The 21290-nt window shown below is 47.9% G+C and overlaps 1 protein-coding gene across 3 annotated transcripts in view; it reads right to left on the bottom strand.

Moving 5' to 3' along the window:
- The window catches only part of LIMS1 (LIM zinc finger domain containing 1), a 111129-nt gene that overhangs the window by 19804 nt on the left and 70035 nt on the right, over positions 1-21290 (bottom strand). For all 3 annotated transcript variants that reach the window (XM_033948867.1, XM_033948866.1, XM_033948865.1), the window contains exons 5-7: positions 19926-20075; positions 7054-7204; positions 400-492 (exon numbers count right to left, since the gene is read on the bottom strand). In XM_033948867.1, the coding sequence (XP_033804758.1) occupies positions 400-492; positions 7054-7204; positions 19926-20075 (394 nt within the window). The remainder of the gene's footprint in view (positions 1-399; positions 493-7053; positions 7205-19925; positions 20076-21290) is intronic.

The raw sequence follows: 21290 nt of genomic DNA, 5'->3' as shown, positions 1-21290 counted from the left end.
ATAAAGAGAGAGAAAACCGCAGCATTTTGGGGAGGGTTTAATTGAGATGGTTCATTATACATGAATAAACATTTATTAGTAGATACATTTCCAAATTTGTTATTCAATGAATTATATATACACACAAGAGAAAGGTAGGGGAGGGTCATTGGGGTGGGCAGACTAGATGGGCCGTGGCCCTTATCTTCTGTCTATTTCTATGTTTCTATGTTTAAAAAATGAGTGAAATAACAAAAAGCTTAAGGAAACAAAGAAAACTAACTTGTATAAAGGTAGTTCATATTAGTTTTTTCACTGTATTGTTTTCCAATAGATCATTTTTCCTAAAGAAAAACATTCTTAAGTTCTTATATATCTTGTTAAGATGAATTAGTGTGACACAATGAAAGATTATCTCACCTGATTGTAATGTGTTTCACAATAAGCCAATCCTTTCCTCTCATAGTGACGATGACCAAGAAATGGTTTTTCACACTTTGCACACACAAAATGCTGCAGAAAGAATTGATGTTAGGTTTAGAGGTTACATGAACATTCGGCTAGCAACTGCAAGTTTCCTTACTTGAATTTACTTGAAGTAGAAAATTTGATGAATGTGAGCTAAAATCCTATGAACTGTTCTATGCCTAAATAAAAGCGATGCTACAGGACTGAAAGCAATAAGCTTGTGGCAAGATTACATAAACAGATTGGGAAGTGTAATACATCCTATTTGTACTCTGCAGAAGACAATTCCAGCTTTTGCTACAAGGATGCCTGGCTCAAGCAAGGTGAGCTATAAGCCCAATTTATTATGTTTTTTTGAGGGGTCAATGCAGAAAGCCATATGGTAGAGCCATGTGTCAATGGCTGAATACGGGGGGGGGGGGGCTACTACCATGAAATTAATTCAAATATATACAGCAGCTATAATGGCTATAATCTGAAGCACATTGTGAAAATGTCTCCCTTCCAGTCAGTGCATGAGCCACGATTGGCTCAAAACTGAAAGGGAGAGGAATATTTAAAAAAAAAATGCTGGGTCTGCATGCTCCCAACACCACAAATCCCTGGTAGTCTCTCCTGATCCCTGATATGACCTGCCCCACCATTAAAAAAAAATTCCCTGGCAACTAGTGATCTCCCAGACCTTCAAGAGGTGGGATCAATGCTGTGCTATCAAAAATAGAGACTGCATACACAGCTGCTTTTTAACCAGATAGGTGAAGCTTTGAGATTAAACCTGCTTGTCTTTATTCAGCCCCTAACACAACCCTTAGGAAGGTGAAACGGCCACATCAGGCTTTTTGAGTGTTTTTATCTTTCCTTACTTTGTTTGTGGTGAATAAATTTGGACTATAGACATCTTAAACTGGTCTGCTGTATTTTTGCTATTCTAAATCTTTCATTCGTGAGCACTTGCTCCTGTCTTCATCTTGGAAAAGGTGGTGCCAGTCGTCACTCCTGCTTCTTGAAGATATGTTGGAGGAAGAGGGGAGGCATCTGAGGGGACCTAGATTGGCTCTGATCTAAGTCAAATGAATGTGACCTCACCAAACCAGGAAGACAAGTGAATATTTCTTTGGGCCACTTGCGGTGTTCTGCACTTGTTTCACTCTGTTAGTGCATTGCTAGTGCCGTTTAGTTCTAGGCACAGACATCCTGTATTTTTCTTGTTTCAGCCTGGTTTTTCTAGTTTTTGCTGGTTTAAAAAAAAGGTTTGGAAAAGTTCCTGGAGGAGAAGGCCATAGTCTGCTATTGAGACAGATGTGGAGGAAGCCGCTACTTGCCATGCATTGATAGCATGGAATGTTACTACTATTTGGATTTTTGGCAGGTACTTGTGATCTGGATTGACCATCATAAAGATGCCATACTGGGCTAGATGGACCATTGGAATGACACAGTAAGGCTATTCTTATGTTCACTACTGGAACCCGAGTGGCATCTCTAGATGTGATTAAATCTGATCTGAATGAATATTTCTTTGAGTCACTTATTTTCCATGCTGAAGGAGTGCACATAAAGGTTGTACTCCTCAGGCGAGCGAGATGGGGCATTATTATAAATACTGTACATGTGATGGCCCTATTTAATTTTTTAGCCTTTTGTTGCTGCCCCAGCTTTATATGCTTTTGTTTTAGCAATTTTTAACTTTTAAAAAAATAACTTTCCCTCTTCTACCAAATGACAACTTTGCAGCATATTCTACTATTTTGGAGCCATTGACCAACTTCCTTTAAAGGCCTCTACACATCAAGTACAGGTTAGTAACTTGCTTCACTTATCTTATCTACGACACCTACCTCTTCTGTAACTATATTCTTTACTTTGCTTAATTGTCATCCACTGCATAAAAAATCTCAGCTGATGATTACCGTATTTTCGCGGATATAACGCGCACCATTGTAAAACGCGCACAGGGGTATAGCGCGCAGAAATCACGATGATATGTACAAAAACTTTTCTATACCGCGCTCAGGCATATAACGCGCATGCTGCCCGACTCTCCTCTGGCCACCCCGACTTTCCTTTCGCTCTCCCCGACTCTCCTCTGGCCACCCCGACTCTCCTTTCGCCCTCCCCGACTCTCATCTGGTTGCCCCGACTCACCCTGACTTTCGGTGCACTGCCCCGACTCTCCTCTGGTTGCCCCGACTCACCCTGACTTTCGGTGCACTGCCCCGACTCTCCTCTGGTTACCCCGACTCACCGTTCACCCGCCCTGACTTTCGGTGCACTGCCCCGCCTCTCCGTGCCTGTCCCCCTTGAAGTCCTGTCCCCCCTTGAAGGTCTGCCTGTCCCCCCTTGAAGTCCTGTCCCCCTTGAAGGTCTGCCTGTCCCCCTTGAAGATCTGCCTGTCCCCCCTTGAAGTCCTGTCCCCATCCTAAAAGCCTGATGCCCCCCCTCGACGTCCGATTCTTCTCCCCCCTCGGCAGGACCACTCGCACCCCCACCCCGAAGGACCGCCGACTCCCCGACAATATTGGGCCAGGAGGGAGCCCAAATCCTCCTGGCCACGGCGACCCCCTAACCCCACCCCGCACTACATTACGGGCAGGAGGGATCCCAGGCCCTCCTGCCCTCGACGCAAACCCCCCTCCCCCCCAGCCGACCCGCGACCCCCCTGGCCGACCCCCACGACCCCCCCACCCCCCTTCCCCGTACCTTTGGAAGTTGGCCGGACAGACGGGAGCCAAACCCGCCTGTCCGGCAGGCAGCCAACGAAGGAATGAGGCCGGATTGGCCCATCCGTCCTAAAGCTCCGCCTACTGGTGGGGCCTAAGGCGCGTGGGCCAATCAGAATAGGCCCTGGAGCCTTAGGTCCCACCTGGGGGCGCGGCCTGAGACACATGGTCGGGTTTGGCCCATGTGCCTCAGGCCGCGCCCCCAGGTGGGACCTAAGGCTCCAGGGCCTATTCTGATTGGCCCACGCGCCTTAGGCCCCACCAGTAGGCGGAGCTTTAGGACGGATGGGCCAATCCGGCCTCATTCCTTCGTTGGCTGCCTGCCGGACAGGCGGGTTTGGCTCCCGTCTGTCCGGCCAACTTCCAAAGGTACGGGGAAGAGGGGTGGGGGGGTCGTGGGGGTCGGCCAGGGGGGTCGCGGGTCGGCTGGGGGGGCGGTCGGAGGTTCCTGGGGGGGGGGGCGGTCGTTGGAGGGAGGGGGATTTGCGTCGAGGGCAGGAGGGCCTGGGATCCCTCCTGCCCGTAATGTAGTGCGGGGTGGGGTTAGGGGGTCGCCGTGGCCAGGAGGGTTTGGGCTCCCTTCTGGCCCAACTACACAAAGTACGGGGAAGGCGGGTGGGGGTGTCGTGGGGGTCGGCCAGGGGGGTCGCGGGTCGGCTGGGGGACGGGCGGAGGTTCTTGGGGGGGGGGCGGTCGTTGGGGGGAGGGGGTTTGCGTCGAGGGCAGGAGGGCCTGGGATCCCTCCTGCCCGTAATGTAGTGCGGGGTGGGGTTAGGGGGTCGCCGTGGCCAGGAGGGTTTGGGCTCCCTCCTGGCCCGATATTGTTGGGGAGTCGGCGGTCCTTCGGGGTGAGGGTTCGAGTGGTCCTGCCGGGGGGGGGATGTATCGGACGTCGGGGAGTCGGCCGGGCAAGAGGGCTTGGGCTCCCTCTTGCTCCGATCGTGGATGCGGGTGCGGGTGGGAGCGCGTGCGAGCGGTCGTTCGGGGTGGGGGTGCGAGCGGTCCTGCTGGGGGGGTGAATCGGGCGTCGGGCGGGGTGGGAACTATGTTTAAAAACTTTTGTATACCGCGCTCAGGCATATAACGCGCGAGGGGTATGCGCGGTACGTAAAATCACGTATAACGCGCGCGTTATATCCGCGAAAATACGGTATATATCATGTCCCATGCTGATCTTATTTGTCTCACTGAAACATGGTTCCTTCCAAGGGAAGAGGCCTATCTTTGTTTATGCCTCTCCCCAGTTTACTCAGCCCTTTACTCCACAGGTCTAACAAAGAATGAAAGAGCACTTGCTATCATTTCAAGTGCTCCTGCTATCAGGGAACCATCTTCCCACATATTGCCTCACCCGGAATTACTCCTGGGAGATTTCTAGAAACACTCACCTTTTGTTTCTGTATTGCCTACCCCTTCTCTGTGCTGCAGAGTGGAACCTGGTCGTATCAGACCTTAGCTGATGCCAGATTCCTAAACCTAATTATTATAGGTGACTAATATCCATGTTGATGATCCCAATCACCCCAGAACTGCCCGATTTCTCTCCTTTCTTATCTCCAACTTTTGCAACATGTTAGCATGCCCATCCACTCCATAGACCACACTGGTGCTTATTCATTCTCCAACTTCCATCTCTCTTACCACACCAATGTCTTGGTCCGATGACTGGTTTTATCTTTTTTTATTGACTATTTTTAATCTAACAATTCTCCTTCACTCCTTCTCCACCAACCATTCGGGTCACTGGACAAGATGCCTTCATTTGATAGAACAGAATACACTTCCTTGTCTTGCACTATTTCCTACCGATTTTTCAAACATTATTAATAGATGCACAGCTACAGTGCTGGGACTCTCTACTTTGTAGTATCTCAGACATTTAGGCCCCACTTCGAGCCTTCAGTTTCTAGGAAACAGCCTTGTTTTCACCAATGATTGGAATTTTTAGAATGTCAGGTACGATGAGCTGAATATGTCTGAAGAATGCATAGGTCAGTTGAAATCTACCAGAATTGCTAAGCTAAATCAACTATTCTAAACCAATAAAGAGAGGAAGGCCAAAAATTCTATTTTCTCTGATCTGATTTAAAAATCCTCAAAACCCAGCTAAACTGTTCTTTACCTTTGCTAGTCTTACCATGACTTTTTGTGTAACCCCTAGTAATCTCTCTCCTTGACAAATGCTCTTGTCCAATATTTCTGTTCTAAGTTCTACAGTATACGTTTGATTCTACTACCATGAACTCTATACCATCCTTCCCACTTTGTCTGGCATCCATCGCCCTTGTATAGCTCTACTTGGATATCATTTAATATTCCCTCTAAGTTCTCTTGCTAAAATAAACCCAACAACTTGTTCTCTTGATCCCTTCCCATCAACTTGGTTGAAACTACCCTACTTAGGTTTAATCCCATTTATATGTTACATTGCATCAAACAGCCTTTCTACAGGTACCATCCTCATGGAAACTTACTATTGTTTGCCTAATACTGAAGCTGTAATCCTTAGATCCTTCTACTCTGACAAACTACTACCTCTAATCTAAAGTTCCTTTCAAAACTCAGTTTATCATCTTTACCCAACTACTCGCTCATATTAATTCAATAAATGCCAAAATCCTTGTCAATCAGATTTTTGCCCCCGGTTTCAGTACATAAAACGTACTCATTACCCTTCTCAGTGAGGTTCATAGTAAGCTGGACAGTGGGTATATTGTATTTACAGTTTTATCAGATTTCTCAGATGCATTCAACCTCGCCAACTACACTCTGTTCCTACACTGCCTATCTTCTATAGCAGTGTATCTCAAACTGTGTGCCACAGCACAGTGGTGTGCCCCGAAGAGATTCTGGGTGTGCCACGAGAGATTCCAGAATTTTACTTTATTTTTAAAAATTCCCTTCATAAGTACACACTAGAATAGATTACATGTAAGTCGCATACACAAGAGTCTGTCAATGTTATGAGCATCTGGGTGCGTAAGGATAGAACTGCTCACACAAGCATCATTCTTTGGCGTGATTGGTCCTTGAAAACTAATTGCAAGTAATTTTAGTTTTATTTTTTTATGCAGTACAGTAGTTATCCTAACTTGAGCAACAAAGCAATCAAGGCTTTATTACCCTTTGGATCTTTTTATCTTTGTGAACTTGGATTTTCAGCTCTGACAGAAATTCAATCGAAAAAAGAAAACGACTGCAGATGGTAGATGATGAAATGTGTGTTTGCTTGTCAACTATCAAGCTGCGTTTTGAGTTAATTTGCACTCAAAAACAAGCACATCCTTTGCATTGGTTAGCAATTCTATTCTATCTACTTTAGTTTCACTGTTGTTACAATTACCATTCTACACCCTCCTCAGATCTGGCAGTAAACTTTTCATGTTGTACTTGCCTTAAAATCTGTATCAGGGCAAGATAGCTAATAATCTAGTTACCATTTATTTTTATATTCATGTGTAAATGTTTATTATGTGAGCTAGCTCCAGCAATTAACCCTACACTTCATCAATGTTTGCCTGCTAACATGCACACATTCCTCTCATGAACTGCAGACTGCTGTACGTAGTAGCCTTCTGCATTGGTCACCGAGATGCTCAAAAGGAAAGCAAGAAAATGCTTTTATCATCAAAATGATGGTGGATATCTTAGTAAAAGAGACAGGGTAAGGACCACACAAAACAGCAGGTAGGCAAAAAAAATGGGCAGATTGGATGGACTAAGTGGTCCCAGGGGTTTGATAGCTTCTATGTTTCTATGCCATATATGAAAAATATTTTTTAATAAAGCAAGCCCTCCTTTTCAACCCATATCACAGATATCGTCTATGAAATATGAAGAACTCTAGGGACCTTTCTAAATAGATAATGCATAAGTTGAAAATTACCTCCACATGCCATTGTTTTCCCATGGCATTGACCACCCGCCCTTCGATTGGTCTTCTGCATGCTCCACAAATGGGGACACCCATTTTGTCATGGCAAGGCAAGCAGTACAATTCTCCTTTCAGTTCACGGGCATCAGCAGTAAGCTCTTTGCTGTTCAAAGGAAAAAGTAAAGCAACAACACACAAAGAAATAAGAATTAAGTTAAAACCAATGAATACAATATATAACATATTTCGCAACAACTGCTCCAACAATATGGAATTCGTTACCACTATATTTAAGATCCGAACAGAATTTAGATAAATTCAAGGGTGGCCTTAAAGGCTTCTTATTTAAAGACGCATACAACTGTTAATTGATCTAAGGGACTTTCTAAGCTTATTTTCTATACTAAAACTGATTTCTCCCTTTCCCTATGTTATTGTCCTTAATTGCTCTTTCTTTCTTTCAAATTGTATTTCTCTCCACTTATCTATTGTTTCATGTAAGTAAAGTTATGTTATTAATAGTCTAACTGGGCTCCTTTTTAAATTATTACTGTAAAACGCTTAGAAATTTTGATTAGCATTTTATCAAATTTTTAATAAACTTGGAAACTTGGATAATAAATATAAATAAACCAATGATACAGAACAGCATCATAGTCACAATAATAATCAGATGTTATCAATATACATAGAAATCAATATCCAAAGGATTTATGTAGGGGAGAAAATAAAAGTTCAGCTTTTATTTACATAAAGCTGGCCTTAAAAAAAAAAAAAATACACATTCCCCCTGTTTGTTCAAGTGTGAACAAATTATCAAAATAAAAAAAGGGGGTAAGGCTGGAGGCATGCTGAAGATGGGCCGGCATACTGAATGCTGTCTGGCATAGGTGATTGGTGACTGAACTGTTTGTGGAGGCTAAGGTAGGGTGGGGGTTCAGGTTAAAAAAAAAATCCCACACCTAGGGGGGGAGCACAACATATGTCATCAGGAAAGGGACACAGCAGAGGCACTTTTAAACACAGTACAGATGAATCCCTACCAGCTGCCTTTCCCTAGTACCTCTGAAACTGATTGAATCATGTGAATTGATTACCCTCCAGAAAATTATGTGCCCCCAAAAATTGAAATACAGTAAAGTAAAGAGAATAGCATTTGCAGTATTATGTGCAGGTACTTTTAAGACTTGGCTCCTGGTCAGATCTAGCTTCCCAGTCTATTGGCCAATGATATATTCTAAAAATAATAATAATAAAAAAAATTTTCCCTCACCTTGGCTTTTTTATTGCCTTTCCTCTTATTCTCCAGTCTATCACTTCCTCTATCTTTCCCCCTTCCATCTCCCTTCTCTCCATTGCTTCCAGACAGGATTTCTCCTCTCTTCCCTCCAGCATCTCTCCCCATTTCAATGCAGTTATCTCCTCCTCTCCTTACCCATTTCCAGCCAAAATTTCTCTTCCCTGTTTCATCCAGCAACTCCTCCACAGCTCCTTTTTTCTACCCAGCATATCCCTTTTTCTCTCCACCCTTTACATCCAGTGTTTCTCTCATCTTTCTCCCCATCCCTATTTTCAGTCGTCATCTCCCTTCTCTATACACCCTTACAGCCAGCTTCTTTTTCCAACCCCCTCCCACCTCTCTTTACTCCCTTGCAGCCACCATCTCTACTATTTGAGTTCTCTTCCCCTCCTCCCGACCACTGCTGCTTCTCCTCAAAAGAGTAGCAATAAAAAAATTCCAAAGTGAAAACTCTGCTTTCATAGGCGTGGTGGCCACTGGGCTTGTCTTTTGCACTCCAGAACAGGAAATTGCTATCAGAGGGAAGTGACCAGCAGAGCCAGCAGCTGCTCCTCTGAAAGCAGAGGTTCCCTCCCTCCTGTTGCTATCTTTACCTTGCTGCAGCTTCCTTTGCCAGCCTGCCTCCTCTGAAAGAGGAAGTTATACTAGAAGAGGGGTTGGTCCAGAAGCAGCAGCTGAGTGTGCAAAGGCCCGAGGTCCCACACAGCTTTGCCGTATAAATAGTATTGCGGGCACGCCAGAGATGGCAATGGGAGTAAGGGAAGGAAAAGTGCTACAGCTCAGAGGTCAGATTTTTTTTGGGGGGGGCAGATAAAGAGGGAATAATAGGAAGGAAAAATGCTCGAGTACCTTATTGTAAACCGTCTAGATAATCTAGATACCAAATAAATTATCAGGTAGGGAAGGTCACAGTTGGGGCTGGGGAGGCCTCAATCCTTTTATACTGAGCACCTATGATGTATTAAATACTATTCCTTATTCAGAAAATTCTTCTCAAATATATCCTTTTCACTTTCTAGCAATGCCCAACATTAGGAGGCTTCTTAAGACCCCCTAAGTAATTTTATACATCTATAGCTCTGGCAGGTTCAAAGAACAAACTGGGCTTCTCATTTCCTTTTATTGTTTCTAAACATTACAGAGCTGCAAGATGTATCTAATATAATAAAATGCTAGGCCGCGCATGCGCACTAAAAAAATCGTGTTCCCTGATCCGTCACGAAAACACGAGTGCGCATGCGCACATTTTACGTCATCACCTACTCTCCACCTCGCGCCACCGATCACTGTCATCACCTGCTCTCCACCGATCACTGTTCCTCCTGCACCATGCCACCCCAGACATGTCTGCAGCCGGCCTCGAGCTCCTGGGTGGCGCGAGCCGCCTGGCGGTGCTGTGCTGAGGTCCTGCCTCCCGCTTCCACCCTACACGGCGCCGCCAGACCCGGCCCTACACTGAGATCCGCGATCAGGGTTGCCATGGAAACCCCGCCGCAGCCTCGCGGCTAGGTAGGGGGACAACAATCGCGCTTATGTTCAAGCTGCCACCACGACTCCTCTCTCGAACCGCACCAGGATCGAGAGAGGAGCTGCGGCGGGGGCTTGAGCATAAGCGCCATTGTTGTCCCCCTACCTAGCCACGAGGCTGCGGCGGCCTTCCTCACCCGGCTCACATTGAATCCAAGTAAACAACCGGGGCTGCCTAAAGAAACAAAGTTTCACGATGCTTGGCCCGCCAAACAATTCCTGCCGTTGCCGAAATTTGCCCCACCGTTCCTTCCCTTCCTCCATCAGGTACAGTTCAGCTGCTTTGAAATTGGAGCCCTGCCGCCACCGTAACACGTTCCCTCTGCCGCAGTCCCATATGTCAGAGAAGGGGCGGGACCAAGGCAGAGGGGAAAGTGCTACGGCAGTGGCAGGCCTCCGATTTCGACGCGGCTCCTTTTAACATTGGTGGATTCACTGCACCTGATGGAGAGAGGGAAGGAAAGGTGGTTGTGTGCTGTTGAGCCCCTCTTTGCCCTCAGACCCTCTCCTAACTGCTCCCTCCTGTCTCAGACCACGGGGGGAGGTGCCTGTCTTCAGCTGGAGGGAGGGAAGAAGAAAGAAGGGGCCCTGGCAAGTGAGTTATCAAAAGCCAACCATAGCCTGGGACCCCTACATGGTATGAATAATGACCAGACAACAAAAGGTAAGAAAAATAATTTTATTTTCAGTTTTGTGATTACAATATGTCAGATTTGAAATGTGTCTTGAGGGAGGCTGCCGCTGCGGCTTTGGACAGAGGGGCACCATTTTTGTGGGAGCTGGCCTTCGGAGAGGCATGGGATGCGGGGACGGATGCGGGAGGGGCTGCCGCTGCGAAGGGCTTTGGTGGGGGAGCCAGCCAGACCGCGAGTGTGGGGACATTGTAAGCGCGGATTGGTCAAGGAGCCGCCACTGCCGAGGCTTTGAAATTGCTCTCCCACCGTCACTCCCTCCCGCCCCGGCTCTGCCGCTGCCCCTGCCCAGGTTCAAAAGCAGGAGACATCTAGCACCCGTTAATCTAACGGGCTTAAACACTAGTATTGTATATTACAGTAAATTGCGGAATCCACCGTTCTAGGATTTAAAAGCAAACTAGATGCACATCTCCTTGCGAGAGGCATAGAGGGATATGTGTGACTAAAATTACGCCATGTGTACACCTGGCTGGGCCTCCATGTGTGCAGATTGTCAGACTTGATGGACCGAAGGTCTGATCCGGAGATGGCAGTTCTTATGATATGATTTGCTCTAATTCTTATATGCACATATTGAAACAAATTAGTATGTTTAAGAACACAAAACTAAAAAAGAAAAAGATGAAAGAACACAAGATAAAACTAAAAAAAAAGATGAATTATGATAAAGAAGTATCTCTAAAATATATTTATTACAAGCTTGTTTTCTAGTTATTATACTTGGAAAAAAAGTTTCACTATCTGTAAACCTTGAAACTGGAGAGGGAGGTGGTGGGAGAAAGTGAGAGGAAAAATAAGCAAGTAATTTGGACTGTAGTCATAATTAACACCTTAATCGTGGCGTTAATTGCGATTTACGTGCAGCCCTAGCATATTGTTCTCTGTGCAGATCATGTTAAAATATGCATGTATTTCCAATTTCAAAATTATATCAACCTGGATTATACCAAGAATCTGCTATTTGGGATGCACACATTTTTTGTATTAAATCGTGCACCTATGTTCCACTTTATAAATGTATGGGCTTAAGTGCACTCCCTTGCTCTTGAGAGCTCCTCAAACTTCTGTCAAATACAGATATAGAGTTTGTATGCATTTAATTCTGCCCACATATCTGGTGGCCAGTTTTGTTTACCAGGCCATTTAGCACAGTTACTTACCGTAACAGGTGTTATCCAGGGACAGCAGGCAGATATTCTTTACGCATGGGTGACGTCACCGACGGAGCCCTCGGTACGGACCTTTTTACTAGAAAGTTCTAGTTGGCCGCACCGCGCGTGCGCGAGTGCCTTCCCGCCCGACGGAGGAGTGCGTGGTCCCCAGTTAGTATAAGCCAGCTAGAAAGCCAACCCGGGGAGGAGGGTGGGACGTAAGAATATCTGCCTGCTGTCCCTGGATAACACCTGTTACGGTAAGTAACTGTGCTTTATCCCAGGACAAGCAGGCAGCATATTCTTTACGCATGGGTGACCTCCAAGCTAACAAAGAGGGAGGAGGGATGGTTGGCCATTAGGAAAATAAATTCATGAAGTACAGATTGGCCGAAGTGCCCATCCCGTCTGGAGAAAGCATCCAGACAGTAGTGAGTAGTGAATGTGTGAACTGAGGACCAGGTGGCCGCCTTGCAGATTTCCTCAATGGGTGTGGAACGGAGGAAAGCACAGAAGCGGCCATAGCTCTCACCCTGTGGGCCGTGACAGCACACCGTCCAGTGACAGACCGCGCCCGAGCATAACAGAACGCGATGCAAGCTGCAAGCCAGTTGGATAGCGTTCGTTTAGGAGACCGGTCGACACCCAAACGATTCGGGTCGAAGGTCAGGAAGAGCTGAGGGACAAGCGGTGAGCCCTTGTACGATCAAGATAGTAAGGCCAGGGCACGCTTGCAGTCAAGACGGTGCAATGCCTGTTCCCGGGATGTGAATGGGGTTTCGGGAAGAAAACAGGCAACACAATGGACTGGTTGAGGTGAAAAGCAGAGACCACCTTGGGGAGGAACTTTGGATGTGGTGCGCAGAACCACCCTTGTCATGGTGAAAAATAGTGAACGGTGGATCGGCCACCAGTGCATGAAGCTCACTAGACCCTTCCTGGCAGAGGTGATGGCAATGAGGAAAAGCACTTTCCATGTCAGAAATTTGAGCGAAGTTGTGGCAAAGTGGCTCAAAAGGAGGTTTCATGAGGGCAGACAAAACCACATTCAGTCCCAGACGACCGGAGGAGGCTGCAGAGGGTGGTTTGATGTTGAAGAGGCCCCTCATGAATCGTGAAAACCACAGGGTGAGCCGTGAGGGGTTTATCCCAGGATAGGCTCATGAAAAGCCGTGATTGGCACTGAGATGGACATCTGATTGTAGGTAGACTATGAGGCCTGCGTTGGACGAGGGAGAGCAAGTAGTCCAGAACAGGTTCCACCACTAAAGAGGTGGGATTGTGATGATGACGGAGGCACCAAAGGAGAACCTGGTTCCCACTTCTGATGGTAACATTGGAGGGTGGCCGGTTTCCTGGAGGCGTCCAAAACGAGACGGACAGGCTGAGATAGATTTCCTGAAGAGGTCAGCCCGGAGAGAAACCAAGCTGTCAGGTGGAGCGAAGACAGATTGGGATGTAGTAGAGACTGATGCTGCTGTGTAAGTAGAGTAGGAAACACAGGTAGAGGAATGGGCTCCCTGGAGCTGAGCTGAAGCAGGAGGGAGAACCAGTGTTGACGAGGCCTACCGGGGAGCTATGAGGATCATGGTGGATTCCGTCCCTGCGGAGTTTGGATAAAGTCCGCAACATCAGAGGTAGAGGAGGAAAGGCATAGAGGAACCGATCCCGTCCAATCGAGAAGGAATGCATCCGGGGCCAGACGGTGAGGAGAGAAGAGTCTGGAGCAGAACTGGGGCATGCTGATGGTTGTGAGGGGCTGCAAATAGGTCCACTTGCGGAGTGCCCCCAGCGAGCAAATAATGGAGAGGAGCGTGGGAGGATCCAAAGTCCACTCGTGAGGTTGTAGGATGCGACTGAGATTGTCGGCCCAGGGAGTTCTGTTCGCCCTGGATATAGACCCGCCTTGGAGGGAAGAGACTGCGGGCCGTGGCCCAGGTCCAAATGCGAAGAGCCTCCATGACAAAGGAGGCGAGATCCTGTGCCGCCCTGTTATAGTTTTATGTAGTATATGGCGACTTGGTTGTCCGTGCACAGGAGCAGAACCTGAGGACAAAGAAGGTGCTGGAAGGCCTTGAGAGCGTAGGAACATGGCTCGTAGTTCTAGGAAATTGATGTGATGTCGACGCTCCTGTGGGGTCCAAAGACCTTGGGTGCGTAGGTCTCCCAGGTGAGCTCCCCATGCATAAGGGGAGGCATCCGTGGTGAATGATCATGGAATGCGGGGGCAGATGAAAAAGAAGGCCCCTTGGAAAGATTTGAGGAGTTCAACCACCATTGTAGAGATCGCTGAAGAGACGATGTCACAGAGATGGGATGAGAAAGAAGATTCGAGGTCTGTGAGACCACTGGTTGGCCAGAGTCCCATTGAGGTGTCCCTGAGGTGGAGTCGTGCCAGGGGAAGCACATGCACCGTCGAGGCCATGTGTCCCCAGGAGGACCATCATCTGTCTGGCAGAAAATGGAGTGATGAAGGAGCACCTGACGACACAGGCGGAGAAGAGTCCGCTGTCGGTCGGAGGGGAGAAACGCCCATCATTAGTGTGGTGTCGAGAACTGCTCCAATGAACTGAAGGCGCTGTGTGGGAAGCAGATGCGACTTGGGTAGTTGATCTCGAACCCCAGCAGATGGAGGAGAGAGATGGTATGATGGGTGGCTTGTAGCACCAAGCGGAGACGTAGGTGCTTTTCACCAACCAATCGTCCAAGTAGGGAAACACCTGGAGGTTGTGAGACCTGAGGAAGGCCGCCGCCACAATGAGGCATTTGGTGAACACCCTGGGTGATGAAGCGAGGCCAAAAGGTAGCACTTTATACTGATAATGGCGATGGTGCACCTGGAATCGTAGGTAGCGACGTGAAGTTGGATTGATTGGTATGTGAGTGTAGGCCTCCTTGAGGTCCAGGGAACATAGCCAGTCGTTCTGAGAGAGATGAGGGTAAAGCGTGGCAAGGGAGAGCATTCTGAGAACTTCTCCTTGGACTAGACACTTGTTGAGGTCCCTGAGATCGAGAATGGGGACGTAGGTCTCCTGTCTTCTTTGGAACTAGGAAGTAACGGGAGTAGAATCCCCGGCCTCTTTGTTCCGGAGGCACTTCTTCGATGGCATTGAGAAGAAGGAGGGATTGGACCTCCCTCAGGAGGAGGGGGATTTGAGTTGAATGAGAAGCAGACTCTACGGGAGGATTGTCTGGTGGAAGAGTCTGGAAGTTGAGAGAGTAGCCGTGGCGGATGATGTTGAGGACCCACTGGTCCCGATGTGATGACCTCCCAACGGCTGAGGAAGATGTGGAGCCTGCCTCCGATTGGCTGAGGAAGAGGCAATGAGGGTGGAAGACTGGCTAAGCCCTGGAGAGAGGAGTCAAAAGGGCTGAGAAGGTTTGGCAGGAGGAAGAGGCTTGGCAGGTTGATTAGACTGGGCACGAGCCTGGGTGTGTTGGTGTTGCGGTTGCCCGCCTAGGTTGCTGTGAAGGTGGGTTGAGCGGCCTGGCAGAGAACCTGCGTTGATATGAAGTCTGCGGTCTGTAAGGACGAGCAGGGGGAGCCTTTTTCTTTGGTTTAATGAGAGTATCCCATCTGGTCTCATGGGCAGAGAGTTTCTGTGTGGTGGTATCCATGGACTCTCCGAATAATTCGTTTCCCAGACATGGGGCGTTGGCTAGTCGGTCTTGATGGTTGACGTCCAGATCAGAGACCCTGAGCCAGGCCAGGCGGCGCATAGCCACAGCGATGGCAGATGCACGGGAGGTGAGCTCAAAAGAGTCATAGATAGAGCGCACCATAAATTTTCTCAGTTGAAGCAGGCTGGAGATGTGCTGCTGGAAAAGTGGAACCTTGTGCTCCGGCATGTACTTTTGCATGGTGGAGAGTTGCATTACCAGATGTTTCAGGTAGAATGAAAAATGAAAGGAGTAGTTGTTTGCCCTGTTGGCAAGCATGGCATTCTGGTAGAGCCGCTTGCCAAACTTGTCCATAGTTTTGCCCTCTCTGCCAGGAGGGGTGGAGGCATAAACACTGGAGCCCTGAGTCTTTTTTAGGGTGGACTCTACCAGGAGAGACTCATGGGGCAGTTGGGGTTTATCAAATCCTGGGATTGGTATGACCCTATAGAGGCTGTCCAACTACGGGGGGCCCCAGGGACAGTCAGCGGGTTCTCCCAATTTTTATAAAAAGTTTCCCGTAGGATATCGTGCACGGGTAACTTCAGGAACTCTTTGGGAGGTTGATCGAAATCCAATGCCTCCAGGAAAGCTTGTGACTTCTTAGAGTCAGATTCCAGTGGCAAAGACAGGGCCCCTGACAACTCCCTGAGGAATTTAGAGAAGGAAGATTGTTCAGGTTTAGATGTGGTATCGGGTGCCGAAGGCTCTTCGTCCGACGACGATGCATCCTCCTCGGTACCAGGAGGGGATTCTTCCCATAGGTCCGGGTCTCTGACATCGGTGTGTGCGTGTCGAGAGACCGGAGTGGAAGGCTCGGTATGGTGAGTTTTAGACAAAGACTTGCCTGAGCGTACCGAGACGTTACCGGGTGATGAAGACCTGTGTCTGTCTCGGTCCCGGGAAGAACGGTGCCGGTCAGGGTCGTCGGGAAGACCGGTGCCCCTGCTCGGTCCCGAGGAGGATCCGGTCGTCGTCAAGGCGACAGTCTCGACATGGGAATGGAGATGTGGTGCCGAGCGAATGGGCATGGAGGAGTCCAATAGGTACCGATGGAGTGGATACCGGTTGGACGGCTGTGGGGCTCGGGCCGGTCTGGTACAGAAGCAGCGGTGCCAAGATAGAGGGTAAGATGCTGCTGAAGTTGCTGGCGGAGTTGTTCCTGCAACTTGTCCTGGAGGATTGGCCGCCAATGCGGTCATCCAGGGGAGGCAACCGGAACCACTTCTTTTCTTCTTTGGTTCCATGGGTGCCGCTCTACACTCCGGCGATGAGGAGGCCGATGACGAGGCATCACACGATATCGGAGTGGAGGTTTCTTGGCTCGGCGTGGAGCCGAGAGGACTGGTGTCGTCCCCGAGGTGGGAGGGCGCTCAAGGGTGGAAGGCTTCTTAGCCGGCTTACCTGGCGCCGGAGGCGCCGATGTCGTCTCAGGCGTCGTCGAAGTGGTCGGTGCCGATTTCGACGGTGCCGCAGATGAAGAGGTCGAATCCATAGTCGGGCCGGTGCCGAAAAGTAGATTTTGTTGGATTTGACGATTCTTCAAAGTGCATTTTTTAAGAGTGGCACAGCGGGTGCAGGAGTCCGCCCGATGCTCCGGTCCCAAGCACTGCAAGCACCAATTGTGTGGGTCAGTGAGGGAGATCGGGCGTGCACACCGCTGGCACTTCTTAAAACCGGGCTGCGGGGGCATGAATGGGAACACGGCCTCTGCAAAATCAAACCCCGAGGCCCTGGATCGTGACAACAGGCCCCGCCGGGGCAGGAACGAAAATAAAGCAAAAAGAAAAGATTTTTTTTTTTTTTTTTTTTTAAAGTGAAAGAAAAAAGCACCCGAAGGTGAATAAACTGAAAAAATAACGCGAGCGGGAAGGCAAAAGGAGGATTTCAACGACGTTGAAAAACACACGTCTTCTTCGCTCCGCGGAAACGAAGAAACTGGGGACCACGCACTCCTCCGTCGGGCGGGAAGGCACTCGCGCACGCGCGGTGCGGCCAACTAGAACTTTCTAGTAAAAAGGTCCGTACCGAGGGCTCCGTCGGTGACGTCACCCATGCGTAAAGAATATGCTGCCTGCTTGTCCTGGGATAACTGCATATCATACAACTTTACTCATGGAAATGTTTACAGGATTACCCTCCCTGTGCACAGCCTGACTTACTATGTGGAGATTCAACCATTTATGCATTGAGACAAAGGCTCTGACTTCCAAATAGCACAGCCTCACAGAACCTGAGAGTTCAGCAGCAGATACACAGACCCATTAGTCATAATATAATTACTGACTTTATAATTTATCCCATTTGGCAACCATGATTACAGTACATGTTGGCAGTGACGTAGCAAGGGTTGGCTCTTCCTCTGATGTCACTTCCTAGGCGTGGGTTCAGGATGTGACATCAGAGGAAGAGCTGACACTGGCGCAACAGCAGCTTGGGGGTTGCTGCTCACGCCAGGAACATTATAGAAGTATGGGGAAGGTAAACGGCGCACACCCGCGGCAGTGGGCGGTGGGGAAGGAGCTGGGGATGGAGAGGAGGACGGGTGCCTGTGCCCTCACCAAGACGGTGCCTGGGGCAGAGCACCCCCCCCTTACTACTGTGATACTCAAGTCTATGCCTGCTAGCTATGTCCCTCCCTTACCACGTTGTTCATCCCTTTCCCCAACCTTTTTATTTTTATTGTAATCCCCGATTTCCTCTTTCCCCATGTTCTCAATTGTTTTCCTTTACATTTTGTATTTTCTCTGTTCTTACCCTATTTAAATTGTTTTTTGTTTTTTAAATTTTTTATTGTAAACCGCTTAGATTTGCCTTCTGGTTTTATATTTGCGGTATATTAAATAAACTGAACTTGAACTTTATTTCATGCTTATGAGCCTTTTCCTGGCTATTCCTATGAGGCCTAAATTGACCTCATAGGCTATTAAATACTGCCATAGGTTGCCCCATGAGCCATCGCCCTAAGGGGGCCTACGACACTACGCCACTGCATGTCGGTATTCATTGCTGCAGTAATGAAACTCCACTCCCCACCCAGAATTTTAAAAACCTGCATTTCTCAGCACCTTAAAAGCATGAAACACAAAAGTACAGTAAATACCCTTTCCAATGAGCCTTAAGGGGAGGTTATTAAAATCCATAAAAGGCAATCTTTTACCACACCTTGATATACCATGGAATGCAACTTGTGGTATCTTGGTTTTGCAAGCTGCTGAATCCTGTGGTAACAAAACATTGTTTGCAAACTATTTGAAAGCCGTGTTATTCTATGTGCCAAGGATCATCAGGCCGCATAGAGTCTGATGCTTCCGGGCCTAATGTGCCAAGGACTGCTCGCAATGCTTCCCTCCCCCATCAGTCCTCCACCATGATTTCATGGCAGACACCCCCCTCCCCCCTTTGAAGCTCACTTCTATTACTCAGGGCCCTTCCCCACCAAGAGCATCAGGCCCCTCACATGGTGGTCCAGTGGTTGTTGGGCAAGATTGATCCCTTTTGCTCTTGCCCAGCTGGCACCACATCCAAAATGCCACCCTTATGGTAATCTTAAACTAGTCTCCAGTAGTGGAACACTACTGCTAGGAGCACCATTTTGGATGTGACAACAGCCAGGCAGAATCAAAGGGGGAAAGCTCTTGTCCAGCAACTACTGGAATACCAGATAAGGGCCCTCACTGGTGGGGGGCGGGGGAAGCCTTGAAAAGTAGGAGGAAGCTTTGGGTTAGGGGGGGCTGAGATTGGGAAGGAGGATGCTGCCTTGGGGAGAGTGGTGATATGTTAAGAGCAGCCCTGTGACCCCTTGCACTTCAGACACAGAAGTACTGAGTCGTTAGTGCTCCTTGACAGTAAAATAACCTCAACTTTTTTAGTTGAGGTTATTTTACCATGATTTCTGGGCCACAACACGTGGTGTGCACCTGCTGCAGACCCCAAGTCATACTAGGGTTTTTTCATACTAATACGATGTAAACTATGCAATGTAACCTATGGCGATTTAAATATCACTGCAGTAAAATAGGTCAAGCTGTGTCAAGACCCTTTAAGTCATGATAAGGGGCAAATAATGCAGCTTAAAGCCCTAACACACCTTGATAACTTCTCCTCTAAATATACAGTACACACATTTCTATACAGTATTGTGTCAAAGCAGCACTATAAGCTGCATCATAATTTTGTACTGCAGAAACAGACAACTAGCCACCCACAACTTGAGTGCATAACTCCGTGGATTACAAGCACTTGGAATGCTTGTATACTTTCAAAAGGGGTAAAAAAAGAAACAGTTGGCATCATCATAAAATTACCAGGTAATCTCAGAAGCAGGATATTGTCACAGAACGAACACAGGTAGGGCTGGTCTCGGTTAGGGCACAGGTCTTTGACTCGGGGGCCGCTGCGTGAGCGGACTGCTGGGCACGATGGACCACTGGTCTGACCCAGCAATTCTTATGTTCTTCAATTTGTTTGCCAGAATTTTGGTTTGACTTGTAGCTCAGTACACTAACCACTAGCTCCTCTCTGCACACCACTACATAAAAATGTACTTACCCACAGTTGGCACAGTTAAAGTGATCTGGATGATAGGGATCATTTTTGAAAATAAGAGGTTGCTCTTCAATGATCGCATGGCACTTCTGACAAATATATTTGCCCAGACCCCTGGCTTTTTCTCGGTTGTGGCAAGGACGACAAAGGTGCCTATGAATATTAAACAAAAACAATTTGGAGAGATCTAATGGGATACAGTTTTAAACATACATTCAGCAAATGGAGGGGAAAAAAAGCAATGAATACATAAATATTATACTTTCAGGGATCAGTAAAAATCGTGAAAATTCTGTTTTGTTATTTTTGAATAAAGCAAAAATACTTATCTGTAGCAGATGTTCTCTGAGGACAGCAGGCATATATTCTCACGTGTGGGTGAGATCATCCATAGAACCCAGTAAGAACACTGCAAAGTGCACTATCACTTTAAATCTTTAGGCAGTGCCCCTACCACATATATTTCAGCACCTTCCCAACTGACGTCGGCTCACAGGACCATTAGTTAAGTAACAAAACTAAGAAGCAAACTAGGGGAAGCGGGTGGGTTGTGAGAATATATGCCTTCTGTCTTCGAAGAACACCTGCTACAGGTAAGCATCTTTGCTTTCTCAGAGGACAAGCAGGCATTACATTCTCACCTGTAGGATTTCCAAGCAGCTAGATCATGTCTCTGGAAGAGGTGAAATATTGAATATACAGTATTCCCCCGATATTCATGGGGGTTCCATTCCAGGAACCCCCGTGAATCTTGAAAAACTGCGAATATGGTTTTTCGTGGGGGAGACTGGAGAGGGCAGCAGGAGAGAGCAGCCGGAGCACCGGCAAGTGAAGGAAATCACTCGCTGTATGCTCCTGATTGGTGAGGCCCGACGAGTGTCAGAGCTTCAGGGTTTGTCATGCAGAGATCCTTTTCTCCACATCACGGAGTTTGCAATTATTTTGAGGGTTGTGCCTTCTTTTCTTCCGAAAGTGGTTCCACTCTCCATGTCAACCAGGAAGCTTGTTTGCCAGCCTTTGTTCCTTCGGGTTCCAAGTCTCAAGAGCATGTTTGCGGTCTCTGGATATACGGCGTCTCATTTTGAGATACCTAGAGGCTACTAACAACTTCTGTCTGTCGGACCATCTGTTTGTCCTGGCGGGCCCCGCACGTCGGGGTCAGTCTGCCTCCAAGGCTACCATTTTGTGTTGGATATGGGCGGCCATTTCCATGGCTTATGTAGCGGTGGGGAAGAAGCTTTCCTTTTGGAGTGAAGGTTCACTCTACCAGAGCAATGGCTTCCTTGTGGGCTGAATCTTATGCGGTCTTGCCTGAGATTTGTCGGGCAGCCACGTGAGCTTCCTTTCATACCTTTTCCAGGTTTTATC

Source organism: Geotrypetes seraphini, chromosome 6 (assembly GCF_902459505.1).
Source record: "Geotrypetes seraphini chromosome 6, aGeoSer1.1, whole genome shotgun sequence".
NCBI classification, from domain to species: Eukaryota; Metazoa; Chordata; class Amphibia; order Gymnophiona; family Dermophiidae; genus Geotrypetes; species Geotrypetes seraphini.
This window is presented reverse-complemented; position numbering and strand designations above follow the sequence as displayed.